Source organism: Pelophylax lessonae, assembly GCF_965119305.1.
Source record: "Pelophylax lessonae genome assembly, chromosome: 1".
Lineage (NCBI taxonomy): Eukaryota > Metazoa > Chordata > Amphibia > Anura > Ranidae > Pelophylax > Pelophylax lessonae.
This window is the reverse complement of record NC_138768.1, coordinates 127,967,395-127,990,996: the sequence shown is the minus strand read 5'-3', so window position 1 is coordinate 127,990,996 and position 23,602 is coordinate 127,967,395. Positions and strand designations below refer to the sequence as shown.

General features: G+C 45.3%; 2 protein-coding genes across 2 annotated transcripts in view; one reads left to right on the top strand and one right to left on the bottom strand.

Annotated features, from left to right (window-relative positions):
- Nucleotides 1-380: 380 nt before the first annotated feature.
- Nucleotides 381-20,078, bottom strand: LOC309565158 (THAP domain-containing protein 1-like). The gene is made up of 3 exons (XM_082269949.1): nt 20,002-20,078; nt 12,385-12,477; nt 381-1,203 (listed from the first exon to the last, which is right to left on the bottom strand). The coding sequence occupies exons 2-3, from the start codon at nt 12,450-12,452 to the stop codon at nt 447-449; spliced, it is 825 nt and encodes a 274-aa protein (XP_082126075.1). The 5' UTR covers nt 12,453-12,477; nt 20,002-20,078; the 3' UTR covers nt 381-446.
- Nucleotides 20,079-20,337: 259 nt separating this feature from the next.
- Nucleotides 20,338-23,602, top strand: part of AGGF1 (angiogenic factor with G-patch and FHA domains 1) — a 139,953-nt gene continuing 136,688 nt past the window's right edge. Inside the window, exon 1 of the mRNA XM_082275665.1 lies at nt 20,338-20,621. Within this exon, the coding sequence (XP_082131791.1) occupies nt 20,370-20,621 (252 nt within the window). The 5' untranslated portion in view covers nt 20,338-20,369. The remainder of the gene's footprint in view (nt 20,622-23,602) is intronic.

The window sequence follows — 23,602 nt, the reverse complement described above, 5'->3', positions numbered from 1 at the left end:
ACTCCCGATGCCACTGGCAAGGAGGCTGAGTTGAAGACTGGCATACCTGGCATGACTAAAAATTCATTAAAACAATCTAAATAGTCTTCTTGTGTAAGAGGCATGTTCTATAACTGAGAATATGCCTGCAAATGCAGCACAAAGGTCATTTGTGTGACCAGAATGGGTTTTTGCTGAAGGTGAAAAACCTTTTTCAACAAACAAAATATAACCCAGATGGAGCCTGGTAAACAGCTATATTTTTCCAGAACACATTTATTGACTAAAGAAACAATGACATTTTATGTGCTTTTTCTTGCGACGCGTGTATAAAAAGAAGTGGCCTGCATTGCTCACAGTAACCAATCCAATTCAGCCAATTTTTAGTACAAGTTAAAAAAAAAAGATCAAAAGAAAAGCTCTTGCTTGCTCCCTTAGTTCTCTAATACTATGACAACCTATTCCATTTAGCTGGCTTCCTCTGTCTGAATGATTACCCCAGAATGAGACATGTCCACTACTGAAGGCATCCATTCTCTCAAAGTCTCCAAATCTGGTAAAGAAAGGACTGGTTGGCAAAGTTCATAAGCTACTGGGGAATAGTAATATAGAGTAACGGCAAATCCCTTGATCTCCTTGGAGAATTGTACTCTGTTTTTCTTCCCATTTTGAACTAAATGTCTAAACATATCTAATGTTAATCCTTTGAAGTACTTTGACAGGAGTTGTACAGGATCATTTCCCTGTATGTTGCTTCGCTGCTGCATAATCAGCTTCTTCAGGTTGATTATGTTGTTCCTCTGCCTTAAAACTTGTTTCTGCAATGTGTTCTTCTTCCTCCTTAAATTAACCAAAACAGGATCCACTTTTGGAGTTTGGACATCCGCCTTATAAGAAATAACAGAATAGGAGTGCTCACCAGCCGTGCCCACCTCTGAAACAGGTGTGCTACATGGTGGCTTATTAGGCAAGACTGAGGTAGATGGGCTATTCTCTATTGGTTTTGGAGGGTTCTTCACTGGTTCTTTTTTTATACAGACCCCATCAATAATGGAAGGCACAGCATCCAAGCGCAGATAAGGAAATGAGGCCCCGGGTCGCAACATGTAATCATTTTCTGTGAAGTGGTCGCTACATAGTCTGCTGTAGATCGATGGCTTCCACTTGTCACGGCGAAGGACTGCAAGCCATTTCGCAAGATACTCAGGATTTTTCATTGGAAATCTAAATAAGATGAGAATTTATTATAGTGTTAGTACCTGGATAAAAAAAAAAATTTGTGAAAAAGAAAATTATTTTTTTCCCGTTTACTTATTCCCTTATGCTATAGAGAGGATTTACCATGAATCAATACAACAATTTTAAGCCTACAGTTTTCTTTTGTCTGCATTGCGCCACCTGTGGGTTTCCTTAACAACCACAATCTGTTTCAGCCCCTGAAGCATGAAACTTTCAGAAATGCAGAGCATAAAACACTCAGAACATATTCAAATGTTAACTGTCATTTATTCCCTCTACCTGCTCTCTTTGTTAAGCACACAGTGTAGGTACGGACACTGTCAGCCTAATTACCAATTTCAAATCGTGTCTGGTGAAGGAAATGTATTAAAAAAGTACAGAAAAAACAAAATAGCAACCTACAGTTTTAGTGACTATTTCTTTTACATTTGTCTGGTCTGATAGACAATTAAGCTAGACAAAGTTGAGAAATTTTAAAAAGGAGAAGTACAGCCAAGGCTCGTTTGGTAGTAGCACTCCTGTGAATCACAGGAGTGCAGTCTGTTCTGTACTCCTGTGACCTGTTTCAGCAGACAGTGGGCTGAAGTCTGTCGGCTCATGTCACAGAGCAGGTCCAGGCTAGGGAAAGATTACGACAATATGGTCGGGATCCACCACAACCCTGAACACGCACCTGGCTCAGCTTCTCGGCAAGCTGCTGAGAGGCTGAGCCAGCCACTCCCGCCCCCTCATTAGCTCAGCGCTCCGGTGAAGCCTCAAACCTCCTCTTCTGGGATCCTCCCACTGGTGCTCTAGGCCCCTCCTATTCTGTGTGTGCCACTATAGGAAACCACATCGTATGGTGCCACACAAGCTGGGGTGTGAACATCCATTGACACACACAGTGCGGCTCTGCCCCACCACTGCTCGTTCCTTACTGGATTTGACTGACAGAAGCACTTGCCATTGTTAAGACCTACCACCAAACAACAACCCAAAATACATTTTCCTACTTATTGACATGAATGATGCCCATGACATACACAATGATTCCAAAAATGTGTGCATTATTTGTTGAATTTACCTATACTAGGGCCCAAAAACAATGTGTATTGCCTTTTTTTTCCAATTTATATCACACTGATACTGATGCTAAATATAAAACCTGTTTTTATCAAACCTAAAACACACTGACTCTAACACTAATCTAGATCAAGTGCTGATCTAACTATTTTATCTTCATTTCTCTGGATAACAAGCAATCATTGTGTTTGGATATTACAGTGATCAGCTGATTGGGAGCCAGTCCTCCCAGCTCCCCACTGTTAGGCAGGCCATAGATGATGCACTTTTTTTCAGCAGGTTAAATGAAAAAAAATTAACGGATGCCTCTACTGTTTTACTCTTGTGTTGCTATTACATTGTGTGCTGCTACTTTAATGGATTGTCATCAAAAGACCTTACAGTGATGAACTACCTTCACCATGTCGCAATCTAAAGGCACACAGGCGGACAGGGTTGGTTAAAAGTTGGCCACAGTTTTACTGGCCGCCCACCTAAGTTCTAACATTACAGCCAAACAGTATAACTGTATACATGCCCCAGCCATAATACTTTCCTTTACAGAAATTTTAACCTGACTTGCAGATTTTGACAGCTTTCACTGCCTCCTGAATACCAGCCACTGCTATACCGACCTCTGAAAAGCGATCCACCACTGCTGGAGGGGGGGAAATCCCTTTATCGGAATCTGAGCCAGTATGGTCACGTGATTGAGAAAGAGCGGCTCCCCGGTGTCAGGGAGAGCTTGACAATGAGTCTGAATTTTAGGAGCTGTGACATCACCCGCCAGCTTACATTGCCTGTCGGTTGTTCTCATCCCCTACCGCGCAGCAGTCATGCACTGACACAGGGGAATCAGGGCTTCTGTATAATGTGATTGGACTGTAGCAGATTAAAAAAATATATTTCCAATGATCTTAAGACCATGCAGCATAGGTAGGAGGAGGGGGACCAACATTTTGAACAACATTTGTACTTTTTACTTCCACTTAATGAAAATAATAAATTATGTATAACATAAAGCTAAGTTACTATCTGAGTTGCTTAAAAACAAAAACGATTGATTGGAAAACATTCATACACATTTGAAGTAAAGCTCATGTAAATATGTCAAGGGGGAGTTGAGATAACACAGTCCTTACTTGGTAAACACCGGCTTTTATTAAAGTTTAAAAAAAAAAAAAGTAATACAAGGTAAATAGTATGTGTATCAGAAACATTCAGGATTAATGTGCAGTGTCTCCAAAGAAAATCCTGCAGAGTCAATGTGGATTACAATGATTTGCTCATTTCTATTTGCCAGTTGCCGTAGATTTGTCAAATGAGAGGTCGCCATCTCCTGGCTGAATGCAGGTACAATACAATTGAAGGAGAAAAACAATATATTGGAAAATAATATAAATAGAACATAGAACTAAAGGTAATACTTTTTCCCCATTTTAGATAGAATCAGTCCCCCTGTCAGTTTTTTTTTTTTAACCATCTGTGTCCCATTGGGGAGATTTCCCTTCATTTCCTGTCCCATAGCCAAAATAGGAAGTGATAGGAAATTCCTCCAGTGTGAGGGGATCCCTGGGTGCCACCAGGGTCCACAGAAATAGGGTCCTTATTGGAAGATTTACCCTCTATTTTTGTTCTGGTATCCACCCAAACTTTGAGATTACCTTTCACTTTCAATGATAATGGGACAAATAGAGGTTGATTCTCCCTAACAGGAATGCAGACAGTAATAAAAATCGTCAGGCGTTCTAATCTCTCTCCACTCTATCTAATTTGGCATTAGTTACACTTTAAGGCAAACTGGTTATTGCAGACAGCTAAAGGCGGATTACACACCACTGGCTATGGTACTTAGTTTTGCAACCCTGTGACCAGTATTTAGCTGACAGCAGGCTAAAGTTTGTGTGGCTGACGTCACTCCAGTTCAGAGTCTGGATGGATCACGACTTTAATGTCAGGATCTACCCAGATACCTAACACACAGCTGGTTTAGCCTATCAGCACGCTGCTTAAAAGATCCGAGCCAGCTACTCCCATCCCCTCCACAGCCTGGCGCTCCAGTGAGCACTGGAGGGGCAGAACAGAGAGTGTTGACAGTCGCTGGCTCTCTGCTCACTGAAGACCGAGAACTGAACGATCGACAGTGTTTGATCACTCAGTTGTCAGTCTTAGGAGGAGGCGGGGGATCGATACTGCATCTACCTAGGTAAAAAATTGGATTTTTGACTTACCGTAAAATCCATTTCTCTGATGTTCATTTGACGGACACAGCCCCTCAGCTTCATGACTATATGTGTTATACTGCCCCCTACAAGCATAGGACACTAGCAGACAAAAACTTGACCATGTCTATAGGGCAGTCCCAGGAGGTATACTCCCACTCTCTGTTATAGGTATTCAGTTTTGTTGTCAGAAGAAAAAAAACCAACTCCATAGAGGGGCGGGTGCTGTGTCCGTCAATGAACATCAGAGAAATGGATTTTATGATAAGTCAAAAATCCCATTTTCTCTTTCGTTCATTGACGGACACAGCTCCTCATCTTCATAACTATATGGAACATCCCAAAGCAGTGTCAAACATGAGGGGTGGGAACAGTAAGAAAAAAACCTCGCCAAGGCTAAACATAGCCAACCAGGAAACATGGAGCTCAACTATCAACAACTGGAGCTCACCTGAAAAAAATATAAAAAAAACCCTCAAAGAGGGCAAGCCCTCTAAACAGCAGCCTGCAAAACCTTGTGGCCGAAGGAAGCATCTGCTGATCCACACATCCACCTTACAAAACGTAAAAGAACCCTTCTTTAAATTCTTTAAATCTATTAATAGCAAAAAAGCGAGGTCAGAGCACGTTGCACACATAATTAGCAATGATGGGAGGACGGTTACAGAGGACACAGAGAAGGCAACTGTGTTAAATGCTTTCTTCTCCTCAGTCTTTTTACACAGGAAAAGGAGGGATATACTGAAAATTACTGTATGGTTAGCAGCACATCACAGGACTTGCCGCTATGGCTAACAGAGGGTGAAATCATGGAAAGGCTTGATAACATTAACACAAATAAATCACCAGGACTGGATGGCGTGCAGCCAAGAGTACTCAAAGAACTCAGTAAGGTTATATCTAGATCACTGTTCCTGATCTTTGCAGATAGTATTTTGACAGGAACTGTACCAGGAGACTGGAGGAAAGCCAACGTGATACCAGTATTCAAAAAAGGGCAGAGGCATATCCCAGGTAATTATAGGCCGGTCAATCGTATGTAAATTACTGGAAGGGATAACAAGGGACTATATTCAAGAATTTGCTAAAGTCAACAGTATCATCAGTAGTAATCAGCACAGATTTACAAAAGGAAGCTCTTGTCAAACCAATGTTAACATTCTATGAGGAGGAGAGCCGTGAGCTAGATAGGGGGAGACCTGTGGATGTGGTGTATCTGGATTTTGCTAAGGCATTTGATAAAGTTCCCCACAAACGCTTAATCTACAAACTAAGGTCTGTCCCCCAAGGCTCAGTCCTGGGACCAATTTTGTTCAATTTATTCATAAATAGCATTGAGGACGGGATCAGTAGCTCAATCTCAGTTTTTGCGCATGACACAAAAATAAGCAGGGCAATAACTTCACATCAAGATCTAGAAATCTTACAGAATGATCTGAACAAAATAACAGAGTAGGCAACTACATGGCAAATGAGATTTAATGTGGAGAAATGTAAGGTATTGCACTTAGGGACTAAAAACAAAACACAAAATATGCTTTAGGAGGACAGAAAGGGCAAGAAGAGTGTAGAACTCTCTTCCACAAAAGGTGGTAACTGCGGTGGTAACTGCGGGGAGTATGCCGATGTACATCTCAAAGATCACAACATTCAGGGGTATGGGAAATGAATACGTCCACACACACCTACACAGGCTGAACTGGATGGGCTATTGTCTATTCCATCTCAACCACTATGTAAAAGTTTGTGAACGTGTGCACAGACGACCAGGTGGCCGCCTTTCAAACCTGCAGCACTGACGCCTAATGACGGAAGGCCAAGGAGACACTAAGCGCTCGAGTAGAGTGTGCCTTAACTGGGAAAGGAGGAACCTGACCCTTAATGGAATAAGCCTGAACCACAGTCTGTCTGATCCATCTGGAAATGGTCTCAGCAGAAGCAGCCAGCCCTTTGCGAGGTCCATCTGTGAGGACAAATAGTGAGCCTGACTTTCTAAAAAACTCCGTAGCTGCCAGGTACACCCTTATTAGCCGAACAACAACCAGGTAATGCAAAGCAATTTCCTTAGGATGCTTAGGCCTGGGACACAGGGAAGACAACACAATGTCTTCATTCAAATGAAAATCAGAGACGACCTTCGGAAGGTACGACGGACATGGACGAAGAACCACCTTATCCTTGTGAACCACCAGGTAAGGTGAACAACAAGACAGAGCCGCCAGCTCTGACACCCCGTGTGCAGAAGTGATAGCCACCAAAAAGGCCACCTTCTGGGATAACATAAGCAGGGGAACCTCCCAAATATTTTCAAAGGGAGGCTTCTGGAGAACTGACAACACCAAATTGAAGTCCCACGGCAGCAACGGAGACCGGACTGGAGGAACCAAGTGTCTCACTCCCTGGATAAAGGTACGCACCAAGGAATGTGTGGCCAACGGACATTGAAAGAAAACAGTCATGGCCAAGACCTGGCCCTTAATGGTACTCAAGGCCTGTCGCTGCTCAACCTCTCATTGGAGGAAAGCCAAGATCCGAGTCACCGAAAAGGAGTGAGGGTGAACCCTGAGGGATTCACACCATGCAATGTACGTCTTCAAAGTAGGATGGTAAATCTTCCTGCGCAGGAGTCTCGGCAGAAGCTTGAGAGGAGGAAAGGCGTAAATCAGATGATACTGACACCAAGGAGTCACTAATGCATCTGTGGCATCAGCCAGAGGATCCCGAGACTGTGCCACAAACCTCTTCACTTTCCTGTAGAGTCAAGAGGCCAACAGATCCACCTTGGGAGTACCCCACCGGAGACACAACTGATGAAACACCTCCGGATGAAGTGGCCATTTCCTCTGGTCCAATGCATGTCGACTGAGGTAATCCGCCTGCCAATTTTCCAACCCTGGAATGCGTACAGCAGAAAGGGCTGAAACCAATTGTTCTGCCCACTTTAGAATACCAGCTACTTCCCGAACTGCCAGGGCACTTCTTGTGCCCCCTTGGTGACTGACATAGGCCATGGCCATGGCATTGTCCGATTGAATGCGTACCAAATACCCTTGAAGACGACTTTGTCCAATGAGTCAGACAAGGCCTGATCGGTCGGAGCTCCAGTACATTGATCATTAGCCTGGACTCATCCAGAATCCAGACCCCCTGATCACACTCTGTGCAGAGGATGCCATGCGTCCATGGTGACGACCATCCAGTACAGGGGAAAGAAATTATTTTCCCTGACAAAGTGTCAGAGAACGAACCACCAAACTAAGAAATCCCTCGTACTCTGACTCAACAGGATCAGATTGTCTAGAGACTGAGGATCCTTGTTCCATTTCACCAGAATCTCCTTTTGCAGAGATCTCGTGTGCAAATGGAACCATCAGGCCCAGCACCCGCATGCAAGTCTGAAGAGATGACCTTCTGCTGGACAGCAGAAGCTGAATTGCCTCCTGCAATTTCTGAACCAGAGCAGATTTCTGAAGATTAAGAATCCAACCGAACACCCTCATAGTTTGCAGAGTAATCTCTAAGTTGGCCAATAGAGCAATCAAAGACTCTGCTCGCAAAAGCAGATCGCCCAGATACCCCAGTACCACTATCCCCCGGCTGACACCGCAATGCTAACACCAGGGGCCAATACCTTTGTGAATATCTGAGGAGCGGAGGAGAGACCAAAAGGTAACGCCACAAACTGATAATGCTCCTCGCCCAAAGAAAAGCAGAGGAAGCACTGGTGGGTGGCACATATTGGGATGTGAAGGTAGGTGTCCTTGATGTCGATGGAGGTAAGGAAATCCCCCTGATGTAGGGACGCCACTACCGTGCAAATGGATTACATTCGGAACTTCCGTACCCGCACAAAGCAGTTTAGCGCCCTGAGGTCCAGCATTGGACGCACCATGCCTTCCTTCCTGGGAACTGTAAACAGGTTTAAGTAAAAACCTTGAAAACGTTCCGATATCAGAACCTGAACAATCACCCCTTGAAGTAACAAGTCTTGCACTGCCCCATAGAGATCCCCTAAGCGATCTGGGGACAAGTGCAGGTTGGAAGGGATGAACCTTTCCGGAGGATATGCTCTTGTACCTGGAGCGAATGACTTCATGGACCCACTTGTCCTGGATCAGGGAGGCCCACGGATCCGGAAACCAGCGAAGACGCCCCCCCCACCCCAGATATGGTTGAGGGTGCCCCTTCACGCAGAGGAAGACTTGTCCACAGGTCTGGCAGAACCCACTCGTGGCTTGTTGGACCAAGACCTCTTTGAGCCCCCGGGGGAGGCCCTGAAGGGCTTAGATCACTTGTCTTAAAACCCTGAGGAACGAAAAGGCCGTTTGGGAGCGGAAAAGAAAGTCCCCCGTCTGCAACGGGACTCCTTACCCTTGAAAGCCCGAGGAAGAAGAGTACTCTTTCCCCCAGTGAGGCCTTTGATGATGTCATCCAAGGAAGCTCCAAACAGGTAATCCCCCACAAATGGATGATCGGATAAAGCCTTCTTAGAAGCCTGGCCCGCAGACCAGCATTTCAGCCAGATGATTTTCTGCAGGCCACCGCTGAGACTGACAGTCTAGAGATCAAGGGAGCGGCATCCAAAGAGGCATCAAAGACAAACTGTAGCCCTTGGACCAACTGATCTGAAAGCTCTGCAAAGGCAGAGGTGAGCTGTTCCCCCTCCAAGTCCCGACGTAGAAGTTTTGCCCACTCTGTGATAGCTTGAGACACCAGGGCAATAGTAAATACTGGTCCAAGTGCCAAACCAGGCACAGTGAAAATATGGCGGGTCAAGGCCTCTGACCTCCTATCAGTTGGATCTGTGAAGACAGGGGACTCTTCTATTCAACCTAGAAACCGGAGAGTCCACAACAGGAGAACTGACCATTTTTAAAAGAGGGAATCCTCACAGGGGAACTGCATTGCAAAACGCTTAGGGATTGCAAAGGTGCGTTTCGGGCACCTCCACTGTTTTGTGACAATATTGTCAAAGGCAGCGGGAAGGTTTTAGGGTTTCCCGCATTGATACAATCAGTGCATCCACTAGTGCAGTGATGGCGAACCTTGGCACCCCAGGTGTTTTGGAACTACATTTCCCATGATGCTTATGCACTCTGCAGTGTAGTTGAGCATCATGGGAAATGTAGTTCCAAAACATCTTGGGTGCTAAGGTTTGCCATCACTGCACTAGCACCTTTTCATGTGTGGCTAGAGGAGCAGAGGAATCATCCTCACTATCTGGGCACGCAGGGTGCGTGGACGCAGACCCCGAAGGGTAACTCACATCCGCGGCGGCTGAGGCTGAATCAAGATTCTGGATCTGATCAGACAGAGAAAACTGTCTCTGTGAAGGCGGGGGATGCTTCTTGCTAGCCTGTTTGCCCAGGACCAAATCTACCTTGGACACCTAGACTGCCATCAGTGCAGTCAGATGTTGGGACCCAGAGAGCCCGACAGCCACTGAGAGGGGATCAGGTGGTGAAATATGCTCCAGGGACTCCATTAATGGAGAGGGGAACCCACAAAAAAAGAAGTGTAGAACACTGTAAGGGACACCCCATCGCTCTGTCGGCACCACAAGGCCCAGCACAGAGCACTAATGTGCAATAGCAGAGAGAGGGAGAGAAAACCCCACAAAAGGACTCACCAATACTGGTCAGGTACTCACAGCCTGAACTAACTGCACACCAGCAGAAGTGGCAGTTGAGACAAATAAACTAACACTGACAGGGGTGAATACAATGGTCAGAATGTATCCATTTATGTAAAAGCCTTACCCCAAAAGTAAAAAAAAAAAAAATGTTGCTGCAACTGCTTAACATGGGAGTGAACTCCCTTTGTTGAATCTTACCTATAGGCAAGCCTATAATAAGACTTGCCTATAGGTATGGTAAATATCTTTTAAACGTGCACCGTTTAGGAGATATGTACTTTAGTAGTAGCCGGTAATGTCATCAGCGCATTTGCTCTGAAGGAATAGCATACCTGTGTCGTTCCCTCAGAGCCCTGTGCCATAAACCTGACATAGGAAGATCAGGGGAAGATGGAAGCGCCTTCAGAGAGCCACCGGAGGGCTTTGTTTTCAGGTAAATGTTATAATGTGCTAGTATGCACCCATCCCCCCCCCCCCCCCCCGCAGTTTACTACTGCTTTAGAGTGGAACTAAACCCATTGATTCAGCGGTTTCCGAAAACAGTTACATTAAAAACATGTCATAAATGGTAACTGTCCCATTTGCTTGTGCACTCAACCAGGCTGTCAAGACAACAAATGGCTGGTGTCATAACTGATCACGTGTGCAGCACCATGGTGACTGCAAATCAAACACAGCCCAAGATGGCAGCTTCCTTGGCTATAAAAGGATAGGAAGGTTTAGTTTTGCTTTGAAAAATGTTATCTCAAGTTTTGCTTTGTTCGTCAAAGCAGTTGTAAAGTGATTTTTTTCCCCTAAAATAAAAACATGTTACACTTACCTGATCTGTGCGTAGAGCAGCCTGGTTCCCTTGTCAGCAAGCTATACTCCTCTTCTTCCGTGTATGCCATCATAACAAGCTTCTTCCTATAGTGGCACATGTGTGGGCTTGATCCTGAGCCAGGCAGCATGTGTCCAGTGACACACACAGCGCAGCTCGGCCCCCACCCCCACTTCACGGATTTGACTGACAGCAAAAGGAGCCAAAGGCTGCTGCTGATCTCAGCCAAGCCTGTGAGAAAGCAGAGAGAGGAGAGAAAAACTGCAGACGAGCACAGCGCTGGATGGATACAAGCCTCAGGTAAGTATTTGGGGGGACAGAAACAGACACAAAGTTTTTTGTTTCCTTAAAGCGGAGTTCCGGCCACAAAATCGACAGTCGATTTTGGGCCATCCGCTTGCTATGAGTCACCTGAAACAGAAATGGGTAGTTAGGACTTTTTTTTTTACTTACCTTGTAATTGCAGGAAGAAAATACTCACCTCTCTTCCACTTCCTCCCTCGGCCGCACGGCCCGCGCCGTCACTTCCGCTTTGCAATGATTCCTGGGAGCTGAACGTCATCGCTCCCAGGAATCAATGCGCCTGCACCGGCCCCCGACATCAGTTCCGGTGCAGGCGCGTCATACCTTGCCCAGAAGCTGTGCAGGGATGACGCTGCAGACCCGGAAGTGGCGGTGGGGCCGGTGCAGTGTATCGTGGGACCGAAGAGGACGCGGAAGAGGATCGCGCTGGCTTCAAGCTGCTCACACCTGAGATGGCAGCGCTGGAGAAGAAATTTTAAAAGTAAGTATTTCTTCTAAAAGGTAAGTTCGAACCGGGACAGATCAGAGGCTAGCCATTGTGGAATGTAGTAGCCCTGACTGTCCCAGGGGTATGTTCATTGAAATTTTTTATTTGTGGCCGGAACTCCGCTTTAATGCATAGAATGCATTAAGATAAAAAACCTTATGACTTGAGAACCACTTCAAATTGACTGAAATTTACTAGTGCACCGACTACTTCCCTTCCCCCAGACTGACAATGCTGCTGCCCAAAGGTGTCTCCATTGCTGCTCTGGATCCAGGAATTGGAAGTGTTTTACTGGGCAGATTATTAAGTGAAATAAAAGAAAACAAAAATCTAAAAAGAAGAAAAGGATTAGTAAACTGCAATATATTAATTCTATGTTTTTAGGTGTAGGTACACATTACATCATTATCCAAGAAAATATCATTGACATACATGTTTACATAAACAAGCGCACTCATTCCATTCCACATATATCTTTTACCGTGTAGTACCATCATCCTCTTGACATACTACTGCACACCACTAATGCGCTCAATCATAATTAACTCATTTTCTGAACCATTATTTATTTGGTGCAGATTTTTTGTGACATTTTGCACATTAACATCACATGGTGTTGAGTACAGGTTCATCTTTATATAAAATACATACTAATTACCTAAAAAAATGCTTGCCGCATCCTTTGGACAGGCGATTCTTACAGCCGTTCGCAGCACAGACAGTCATTCTTTCTTAGAATGTTTTACAAAGCCTACATGGAATAAAACATAGAAGTTATGGATTAGACCAAACCTGTCAACCATAGACACCCCCCCTCCCCCCATCAAGCTGAACTCAGGGCAAAAATTATTTTTGGATATTTGCACTGTAAAAATAAAATTACCACTAATGAAGTGTGGGGAATGTGGATGCTAATGGGATCAGTGAAACCTACAGTAAGCACTGGACATCTGGCGCTGAGGGTTACAGTTGTGGCAGGAGTACAGTTCTCACAGCAGTTCGCTCACTCAACAACTCTTTCATTCAGAAAATGTCTTGTACTCTTTTCACTAAATACAAGCCATTCTGTGATTGGACGAGAGGAGATCAAGACGTTCACCTGCACCTCCTCCATTTACATCCATTTCGTATTTAGTGAAAAGATTAGAAGACGTTTTCTAAATGGAAGAGGTGGTAAATGAGCGACCCACTATAGGGACTGTGCTCCAGCCAGAATTATAAGGACCCGTTCACATGTAAAACCCTGCATTTTACTGAGCAGGGCAGCTGTCAGTTGAAGGTCAGGGACAGAGCGGTGCAATGCACATTCAAACGCATTGCACTAAGTACTTTTTTTTCTTTCATGTTGTTTCTATGCACCACAGCTTGGGCGCTGCACACAGACAGTGTATGGAACCTTCAGGGGAGCTCCAGTCTGTTGCAGAAAAATGCATATAGTATAGATTTTCCGCACTGCATTGTGCCCAGGGGCTCCGCTGCTGTATGAACAGGGCACATAGAAAACAACTGTTTTCTGTGTTCCATTGAGTTGAGCAGCGGATGCTGGAAAATGGCAGCCACCGCACCTAGTGTGAACAAGCCCTGACACTATGGATGTGCTGCATGTTTAGTGCTTACTGTAGTGTGTGCAGAGTGTTACAGATCCCATCAGCCTCCACGCATGTCACGCACTTCATTAGTAGTTATTTATTTTTACATTGCAATGTCCCAAAACATTTTTTCAGCTTTTTGAGCTCAAACCCAGTGGTTTAGCCGTGTTTTAAATCACCCCCAACTGCTCTCCATTTAGCTGCAGAGGCAGCAGCTGGGGGTGTATACATGGCTGGAATTATACCCCCTGTGGCTTTCAAGTGCATGGAACCACTTTACAATTGCCCCTCAATTACATGCAGTGCACACAGTTTCGGTGCACTAGTGGAAGGTTCAAGAAGTTGAATTAGGCAGTGAGGAGGCAATATAGTGCTTCCTCACTGTCTGTCAAATGATCTCTAAGGCTACGTTCACATGTTAGTGTAGCAGATTATTATTATTATACAGGATTTATATAGCGCCAACAGTTTGCGCAGCGCTTTACAATGTGAAGGAAGACAATACAGTTACAATACAGTTCAAAACAGGAGGAACTAGAGGGCCCTGCTCGTTAGAGCTTACAATCTAGAAGGGAGGGTCAAGTGAAACAAAAGGCAATAACCGTGGGGGATGGGTTGATGGAGAAAAAGGAGGTACATTTGTTAGGGGTTGGTAGGATAGGCTTCTCTGAAAAGAAGGGTTTTCAGAGATCGCCTAAAAGCTAATAGAGTGGGGGATAATCGGACAGATAAGGGTAAGGAGTTCCATAGGATTGGAGAGGCTCTGGAAAAGTCCTGGAGGCGAGCATGGGATGAGGTGATGAGTGAGCTAGAGAGCAGGAGGTTTTGAGAGGAACGAAGAGAGCGATTAGGTTGGTATTTTGAGATGAGGCTGGTGATGTAGCTGGGGGCTAGGCTGTGGATGGCTTTGTAAGATGTTGTAAGTATTTTGAATTTGATTCGTTGGGTGAGCGGAAGCCAGTGGAGGGCTTGACAGAGGAGCAGCGGACACTGAGCGATTGGTGAGGTGGATGAGTCTGGCGGCAGCATTCATGATGGATTGAAGGGGGGATAGCCTGTGTAAAGGTAAGCCAGAACACCGACGATTCTGCCCGCGGTCCAGAAATCATTGCAAATCGCGGGACGCCTATTCTTTGGGGCATCATACGACCCGCGATTTTGTTTGGGCGATGTTACCGCGATTCAGCAGGCGAAAATCGCTGCAACATCGCAAAGCGTTTGGAGTGCCATTGCAAATCAACGGCAATACACAGGCGTCCCGCGATTTGCAATGAATTCCGGATCGTGGGCAGAATCTGTGATTCTGCCCGTGGTCCGCTACGCTAACATGTGAACGTAGCCTAAAGAGTCAAACAAAAGTGGATTTAGGGGTCATTGCATAGCCTGGTTTACTTTTTTTTTGTTAACGCACAAAGTGATAATTCATTCATGTTTCAGCTGGTGCCAGTCTGCTGCAGAAAAATGCAGCGCTGAAAAGCACCCATCAATGCACATCATTTTTTTAAATGCCACCAGTGGATTGGACCTGGTATCAGCCTCTTGCATGCCCCTGTACTCCAAAGCTGGAAGAATAAAAGGCAACACAAGGAGCCAGATAGCTGTGCTGCATGCTCAGGTGCTAACAAGGGACATGCAGAGATGAGGAGAGAGCAGAGGGATATAGAGATGAACTCACCAATCTCCTTTTACTGTCTAGTCACAGCACTGCGGGGACAGAGAAAAATTATTTTTACTGTCCTGCCAGACAGGGCTGTTCTGTGGGGCACAGCTGTGCATATCCTTGGACTGGATGGAAAAAAATACAAATCCTCTGGCAGGTAAAACCTCTGACTCTGTTTGCCTGGAGTACAGCTTAAAAAATAGTAAGGTAGGTATCCCAGTGCCAAACAATACCAATAACATCCCTATGTGGGGATTGTGGTTCTAAAGGGTGCCCAGGGGATCCTATGTGCCCTTTTTTTTTATAAACACCTGGCACATCCCTTAGAGCCTGGCAAGGCACCTTTCAGCACAATTAAAGGGGTAGTTCAACTTTACAAAAAAATGTAAAACGTTAACACTGTACAGAAACCCCCAAATCCCACTGTACTTACCCCTGGCAATGCTGAGCTGTCAGTGTCCCTACAGCCGCTTCAGCGGTCCAAAGATATGAAATCCCTGCAGCATTTCTAGGATGGACCAGAGTGATTCTGATTGGTCAGTGCCATCACAGTGAATAGCTCTGGTCCGTAACGGAAGCCCTACAGAGAAGAGCGGGGGATTAAAATCTCCAGACTGCTGGACCGGCTGCATGGGCACTGACAGCTCAGCCTTGCCAGAGAGAAGTACATTAGGACTATACAAAACACACAGAGGGCGTGCATTATCCCGGAGCAAATAATTTATTGTATAAAAACACGGTATGTATTGTACTCACAAAAGTAACAGTAAAAAGCGCATCACAGATCTATCCAATGCATCAACCCATGGGGTCTTCAGTGTCTGTTATTTATACATGTTGATGCGTTGGTACTTGCTGAGATCTGTGATGCGCTTTTTACTGTTGCTTTTGTGAGTATAATACTTACCTTGTTTTTATACAATAAATGATTTGTCTCAGGATAATGCACTAGGTCTGGGCACCCTCTGTCTGTTTTGTATACAGTGGGGATCAAAAGTTTGGGCACCCCAGGTAAAAATTTGTATTAATGTGCATAAAGAAGCCAAGGAAAGATGAAAAAATCTCCAAAAGGCATCAAATTACAGATTAGACATTCTTATAATGTGTCAACAAAAGTTAGATTTTATTTCCATCATTTACACTTTCAAAATAACAGAAAACAAAAAAATGGCAGACATTTTGAAAGTGTAAATGATGGAAATAAAATGTAACTTTTGTTGACATATTATAAGAATGTCCAATCTGTAATTTGATGCCTTTTGGAGATTTTTCTATCTTTCCTTGGCTTCTTTATGCACATTAACAACTTGCCGACCGCCGCACGACTATATACTGCGGCGGTCAGCCCCTCACAGTCAAAGCGATGTAGTACTACGTCGCTAGCCTGTAAAGGGCCTAGGGAGCGAGCACACGCTGCCGGAGGTGCCCTCCCGCGCGGTCACGGACCCCCCCCCCCGCGCGTGTGACTGGCAGACCCGATGTCCACCGGTCACTCGCGATCGTCCTCCGTGAAGGGAGAAAGGCAGGCGGCTGATGTAAACAAGCCGCCTGTCATTCTCCCCTGTGTAGGAATAGTGATCATACGGTTCTACTATGTAGGACCGTTGATCACTGTTCCTACAGCTCAAGCCACAGCCAATCACAGTTAGAATCACGCCCCTAGGGACACACATAACCCCTCCCTCTCAAATAAAGTTAACCCCTTTACTGCCAGTGTAATTTTACAGTAACAGTGCATATTTATAGCACTGATTACTGTAGTAATGTCACTCGTAACCCCAAAAGTGTCAAAAATGTCAGTGTCCGCCGCAATGTCGCAGTCCCGCAAAAAAAAAAAAAAAAATCGCACAGGTGATCAAATACCACCAAAAGAAAGCTCTGTTTGTGGGGAAAAAAAGGACGTCAAATTCGTTTAGGTACAGCGTCGCACGACTGCGCAATTGTCCGTTAAAGTCACACAGTGCCGAATCGCAAAATAGGCCCTGGTCAGGAAGGGGGTAAAATCTTCTGGGGCTTAAGTGGTTAATACAAATTTTTACCTGGGGTGCCCAAACTTTCGATCCCCACTGTAGTTGCAGTGTGAAGACTTCCCCAAGTCTTTGAGAGCAGCAAGTTTGTGGTTACCCATTTTCAAGTGTAATGAAGATCTAAGCACATCCATCTGGAGGGGCCATTTTCCTAAGCGCAGGAGGCATTGTTTGTGTGACTGTCTCAAGAAGTAAAGTGGGCACTGGGGAGAGCGGAGAGTGCACAGCGTCAGTTCACCTTTTTTTTTTGCAAAGCTGAACTAACCCTTTAAATATATGTAAACCCTAACAATGAACTTCTCTTATTTGTTATCTTTTGGTCTGTTAAAGACACCATTGGGAGTGTTTTTTTGTTTTTTTTTAGATCGGTCTGATAATAGCAAAGAAATTTGGGTTGATCCTTCCAGAAATCTAGGGCTGCCCTGTTGTCCTCTGCAGTGATATCTTAAACAATGTTATCAGGAAGTGTGTTGGAACTGCAAAATACCTCCACCTATGATATAGAGAGGGAAGTGAGAGGGGCTCTGTAGTCCAGCCGGGACCCTTCGATTACACAGGACACTGGCAGAACGACAATCTGCCTCTGTAAACAAGGCAGATTGCCATTCTGTCAGAAGGGAAGGTTGTGATCCTGAGTTTCTTTGCCTTCCCCTAGTCAAAGCACCTCCCACACAGTGAGTAAGCACAACCTAGGCACACATTTAACCCTTGGATCGCCCCTGGTGTTAACCCCTTCCCTGCCAGTGCCATTAGTACAATGAATATTTTCTAGCACTAATTACTGCATTAGTGTCACTGGTCCCCAAAAAAATTGTCTAAAGTGTCAGTTAGGTGTCCGATTTGTCCACCGCAATATCGCAGTCCCGCTTTAAGCCCCGGTTCACACTTCTGCGAGTGCCGGGTTCGCATGTAATGTCGGAGCGCACTGCTCCGACATTACCTGCGATCAGCTGTGCGGTGCGAGTTTAGCCATACAGTTTGTATGGCTAAACTCGCATCGCACCCGGAGCAAACACGCACAGGAGGCATTTTTGCAGCCGCATCAGGATCGGATCGCACAGCGGTTCACATTTGTGCGATCCGATCCTGTGCGAACTGCACGATCGCACTGCGATATGCGATCAAACTGGGGGTGTCGTTAAGATTACATTGACACCCCCAGCGTATCGCATATGGCAGTGTGAACTCCCGGGGGTGCGTGTGCGATGCGGGAACAGGCTGCGAATTCGCAGCCTTCCCGCATCGCATATATGTGAACCGAGCCTAAGACACTGATCGCCGCCATTACTAGTAAAAATAAAAAAAACAAATAACAAAAATGATCCCATATTTTATAGAAGCTATAACTTTTTTTTTTTTTAAACAAAGATATGTAGCCGAATACATATTGGCCTAAATTAAGAAATTTGTTTATTTTTTTTTTATTGGGTGCGTTTTATAGCCGAAAGTGAAAAAAAAAAATACATATATATATATATTTTTTTTTTCCCTTTTTAACCACTTGCCGTCTGCTCACGTTGAGCCTACTGCAGCAAAGTGGTTCGTTATCGTCTGGCGACGTAGACCTACGTCGCCAGACACTCCCCTTTCTCGGCGGCGCACACGCACCGCCGGAGGCTCGCTCCCGCTGTACTCTGTCACAGCGGGAGTCGGGCCAGGGGAGGAGCAGCGGCGATCGCCGCCGCTCTTCCCCGATCGTCGGGGAATCGAGTGTGGAGCGGATCTCCCAAGTGACAGGCAGGGTCAGATTGCAGGGTTCAGCATAGCTGAACATGCGATCTGTCCCTGTGTCACTCAGTCCCCTCCCCCCACACACGTCAGTAAGCACCAGGCATACATTAACCCCTCCCTCTCCAATAAAATTAACCCCTTCATATTTATAGCACCGATTACTGCAGTAATGTCACTGGTACCCCCAAAAAGTGTCAAAAATGTCAGTCAAGGGTCCGATCTGTCTGCTGCAATGTCGCAGTCCTGCAAAAAAAAAAAAAAAAAAAACACCAAAAATGACAGAAATCTTTCCCTTAGTTAGTAAACGCAATAACTTTTGCGCAAACCAATCAAAATACGCTTATTGTGATTTTTTTTTTACCAAACATAGGTAGCAGAAAACAAATTGGCCAAAAATTTAAAGAAAATTTGATTTTTACATTTTTTGGGGGGGAATTTCATATAAAAAAAATGTTAAAAATATTGTTATTTTTTTCAAAATAAACGCTATTTTTTTGTTTATAGCGCAAAAAGTAAAAATCGCACAGGTGATCAAATACCACCAAAAGAAAGCTGTTTGTGGGAAAAAAAGGACGTAAACTTCGTTTGGGTACGGCGTCGCACGACCGCGCAATTGTCAGTTAAAGTCGCACAGCGCCGAATCGCAAAAAGTGGCCCAGGCATAACACAGCAAAATCCTCCGGTGGTTAAATTGTCAATCATTTTTTGTTTATATCGCAAAAAAATAAAATATGCAGAGGTGATCAAATACTGCTCCAATTGTGGACAGGGGGGGGGGGGGAGACAACAATTTTTATTTGGGTAGTGTCGAACAACCGTGCAGCTGACTGTTAAAGGAACACAGTGACGTATCGCAAAAAAATGGCCTGGTCATGAAGGGGGGTAATTCCTCTGGAGAGCAAGCGGTTAATGTGTCCTGTTTTGTACAGAAAAATCAGAAAGAGTGCGCACGATCAGAAACCAACAACAAAGATAAAGCCTTGGTCATAGGAGGATTTCCGTATTCTTCCTCGGCTCTGACTTGCAGGGATAGAATGAGGAGAATCAGACGATTTCCTCCTAGTGTGTATGGGACTGACATAGGTGGTAAGGAGTGACATGGCTCTCATAGTATTGCCTCTACAAAGAAACACACCATTCCCATTGATCGTGCTCCCCCCTCCCCTGTCATTGCCCCCACTGTACATCATTCCTGTATCTGCAAGTTCCCCCCTGTCAGTTCGGGAAGTAGTTTGAATTTTGCCTCACTAAAATCGGTAAGAGCTTACAGTGCGAACAGGATGAGTCTGCAGCGGCTCTGTCTTCTACAAAATGGCGGCTCACTTCCTGGAACTCCGAACACGTCACGACGCGCCTCACGTAACACCGAACGGGGCGGAGCAGGGAATATATCCGGGAAAGAAGAGCGAGGGTCTAGCCTTTACATCGTCATTAGCCACCGAATTAAACTCTTCCCTCCTCGAGCCCGTCATACAGGAGCCTGCCCCTTACTTTAAAGTTGCTGCAGGGTCTTGCCCATTACCACCATGGCTGCGCGGCTTCACGTGACGTCATCAGGCCGCGCCTGACGTCAGGAATTATTGGCTTCATAGAAGCAGTGGTGTCGGTTAGTGATGTGAATTGTGTGCGAGGTGTTATGGCCCAGTATGGAGAGGGGCCAAGTGTGGAAGAAGAGGCATGTCTGGAGGGCGGGGTCTCCGCCCAGGTAACTGAGGAGGAGGAGCGCGGAGCCCAATGTGCGGAGCCAGCGCTGTGCCGCAGAGTCCAGGCTCTGGAGGAGGAGCTGAGGAGTTGTCAGGAGGAGCTGTGCCAGATCCAGAGACAGCTGAGCCTCAGTCAGAGACTGCACCAGACTGCAGAGAGCACCAACCAGGAGCTCAGGAGGCAGGTCAGGCCCCACACAGACCACTTACCTACAGTACATTCACTGCAGTCCCCGCCCCTGAGGAGCTTGCAATTGAAGGTCCTTACCTCACATGCATACCGGTAATAATTAATCTATCACCAGGTCTATGCGTGTGAGAAGAAACCCGCACAGGGCCAACATGCAAACTCCATGCAGATGTGTCCTGTCTAGCATTTGATCCAAGGACCTGGTGCTGCAACACAGCCACAGGCATACACTGCCTTTCCTGATTGCCATCAATATAATACTGACCCTGGGGTTCCCTGAATGCTATTGGTCTGTTAAAGAGGCAGTAAAGTATATAAAAAAATAGATGTCATGTCGCCTCCTCTCCTCCTTGGCCAATCAGAGAACTGGGCTGGCTGCGGTACCATGTGTTTGCTGTGACCAATCACATGTCTGTAGTGCACAATGGCTTTCATTAGCAGCCATGCATTGTGTATTACTGTAATCTCTGTGATTGGTGGACCTGTACCATGTGATAGCTGTAGCCATGCACAGCTATCACAAAAGTACACAAGGCATATGAAAGGATTCCATTCACAAAAATGATTGCTGATAACTGTGATCATCACTGTAAAAGCTATCCTTGTGAAAAGAAATCCTGATCACCTCCCCAGAGCAGTACAGTGACCGATGGTCTGGTCACAGTATGTGAAAACATGTCTTCAATTTCCAAAAAATTACAACTTCAAAAAATTTGCCATCCCTCCTACTAAATAATTTGGGCGTTTTACTTTCCAAAAATGGGTCATATGTATGGGGTGATATTTGTACTGTCCTGGCATTTTCGAGCCTCAAGAAATGAGATGGGCCATCAGGATTGATGGATTTTCAAACAAATACCATTGTTTGTAGAATCTAAAACCTTTCTACAGACTAAATAATAAGCTCTGATTTGGATTGTTTTTACCAAAAAAAAATAGCAGAATACATTTTGGCTTAAATTTATGAAGATTGATGTACAAATTTTTATAACAGAAACAAAGAAATGTGTGTGTGTGTGTGGGGGGGGGGGGGGGGATTCACATTTTTGTTATTTTGTCATTTATCTAACAAAAAAAAAAAAACAGTGGTGATTTAGAGTCGGTTCACACTAGCGCGACATGTCAGCCTGACAAGTCGCAGTCCATTGACCGCTACAGGACCCGTTCTAATAGGAGCGACACAAGTTGCTCCGACTTAGAAAAAGGGTCCTGTACTACTTCGGGGCGACCTCGGAGCGACTTGCATAAACTTCCATTATGTGAAGTCCCTGCAAGTTGCTCCGAAGTCGTGGTGCATAGTAATGCACAAGTCGCCCCCGAAGTAGTAAGGAGTTGTGTCGCCTCAGTGTGAACCGACTCTAAATGCCTCCAACAGAAAGCTTGGTCTAAAAAAATAATAAAAAAATTTATTTGGATAGTGTTGCAGGCCTGAGGAATTTATCAATCAAAAGGTGACAGTGCTGAAAGCTGAGAATTGACCTAAGCAAGAAGGGGTAAAAGTGTCTGGTATTGAAGTGGTTAAAAGCTGAGTGCGTTTTTGGTGTATCAGCAGGGATTATTTTGTACTTGCAGGATCTTCGAAGTGATAAAACACGTGCAAATATTAGAGCTATATTGCAGTTTTAGTTTATGTCCTGACATACATTTCAAAGTGGATGTAAACCTGATTTATGAAATCTGACCTGGGCACATATATCTGTAGTGTTTACTTATCTCTCTCCAAAGCTCTAAGTCCTGTGATTGTTCCTCTGTTATCAGCTTGATAACTTCTGACAAGTTCTCAGACACTGGAGATAAAAGCAGCTGAAAATTGGTGTCAGGGATGGTGCTATAAATAGATTAGCAGATAGCTGGTCTTTTCACAGCACAGCTCTGCACACACATTCCTTCCTCTACCTATGTGGAGTGGGGGAGGGGGGGTGCCTTTCCTCCAGTCAGCTGTCACACAGTGTATGTCAGGACTCCACTCCTACAGCTGAAACAGGAAGAACAAATACTAACACGATGTGCACTTTGTAAAGAATATAGCAAGTTAAAGACAGCAGATATATACATGTAAAACATACGTAGTGAGATTTGTTTCATCTCTGTGTAACATCTGACATCGTTCACTTCACTGGGTATTAGTGATCGACCGATATCATTTTTTTTATTGCCGATACCGATATTTTGGTCACTGGATATCGGTATCGGCCGGTATTTTCAGACATTTTTTTTTTTTTTTTACAGGTACTGTTGTGGAGGGATCTGGGGGTCTAAAAGACCCCAAACCCCTCCTTGGCACCTAAAAGCATTCATGGCTGTTTTGAATGCTAACATTTTTTTGGATTTGCCGCTGAGTACCTGGAAGTGATGTCATGACATCACTTCCAGGTTTTTTACATGGAGACCCGATCAGAGCCGAATGTGGCTTTGGTCGGGTCTTCTGTAGGATGCCCGGGTATCTCAGTGGGACGGGAGACCCGGGCGAGCCACGGGGGGGGGGGGGGGGGTGGAACGTCCCGGGGGGGGGGGGGCGTCCCCTCCCACTCCTTGTAATGACAGCTGAGCAGCCTCTTTGCCGCATCAGTTGTCATTACAAGACAGCCGACCGTCGGCTATGGACGCCGGTACTGGGGTGATACCCTGTAGCTGCAGGCATTACTCCGGTACAAGCACTTTCCAAAATATCGGCAATATTGGTAACCTCAGGGGCCGATTCCGATATATCGGGGGAAGTGCAGATCGCCCCCGATATATCGGCATTGCAGATAATCTCTCAATCACTACTGGGTATATGCGAGGGCTTACATCCACTTTAAAGCGGAGCTCAAGGCTCCTTCAGAAAAAAATTGAAAGCCAGCCTGCTCCACCCCACCAAAAGGTGCCAAATGTGGAAGCGAAGGGGGGGGGGGGGGCAGCAAGCAGAGCTTCCCCTTTTTGGGTGGAGCTCCAATTAAAGTGGAAATATTGTTTTTTTTCTTTTTAGAGCCACAA

What these genes read in the sequence shown, in the direction of transcription:
- LOC309565158 (XM_082269949.1), bottom strand. Translation starts at nt 12,452, where the DNA reads ATGACTGTCTGTGCTGCGAACGGCTGTAAGAATCGCCTGTCCAAAGGA. An exon ending in TGCGGCAAGCATTTTTTTAG is followed by an intron (nt 1,204 to 12,384) that starts GTAATTAGTATG and finishes CATCTTATTTAG; the next exon opens with ATTTCCAATGAAAAATCCTG.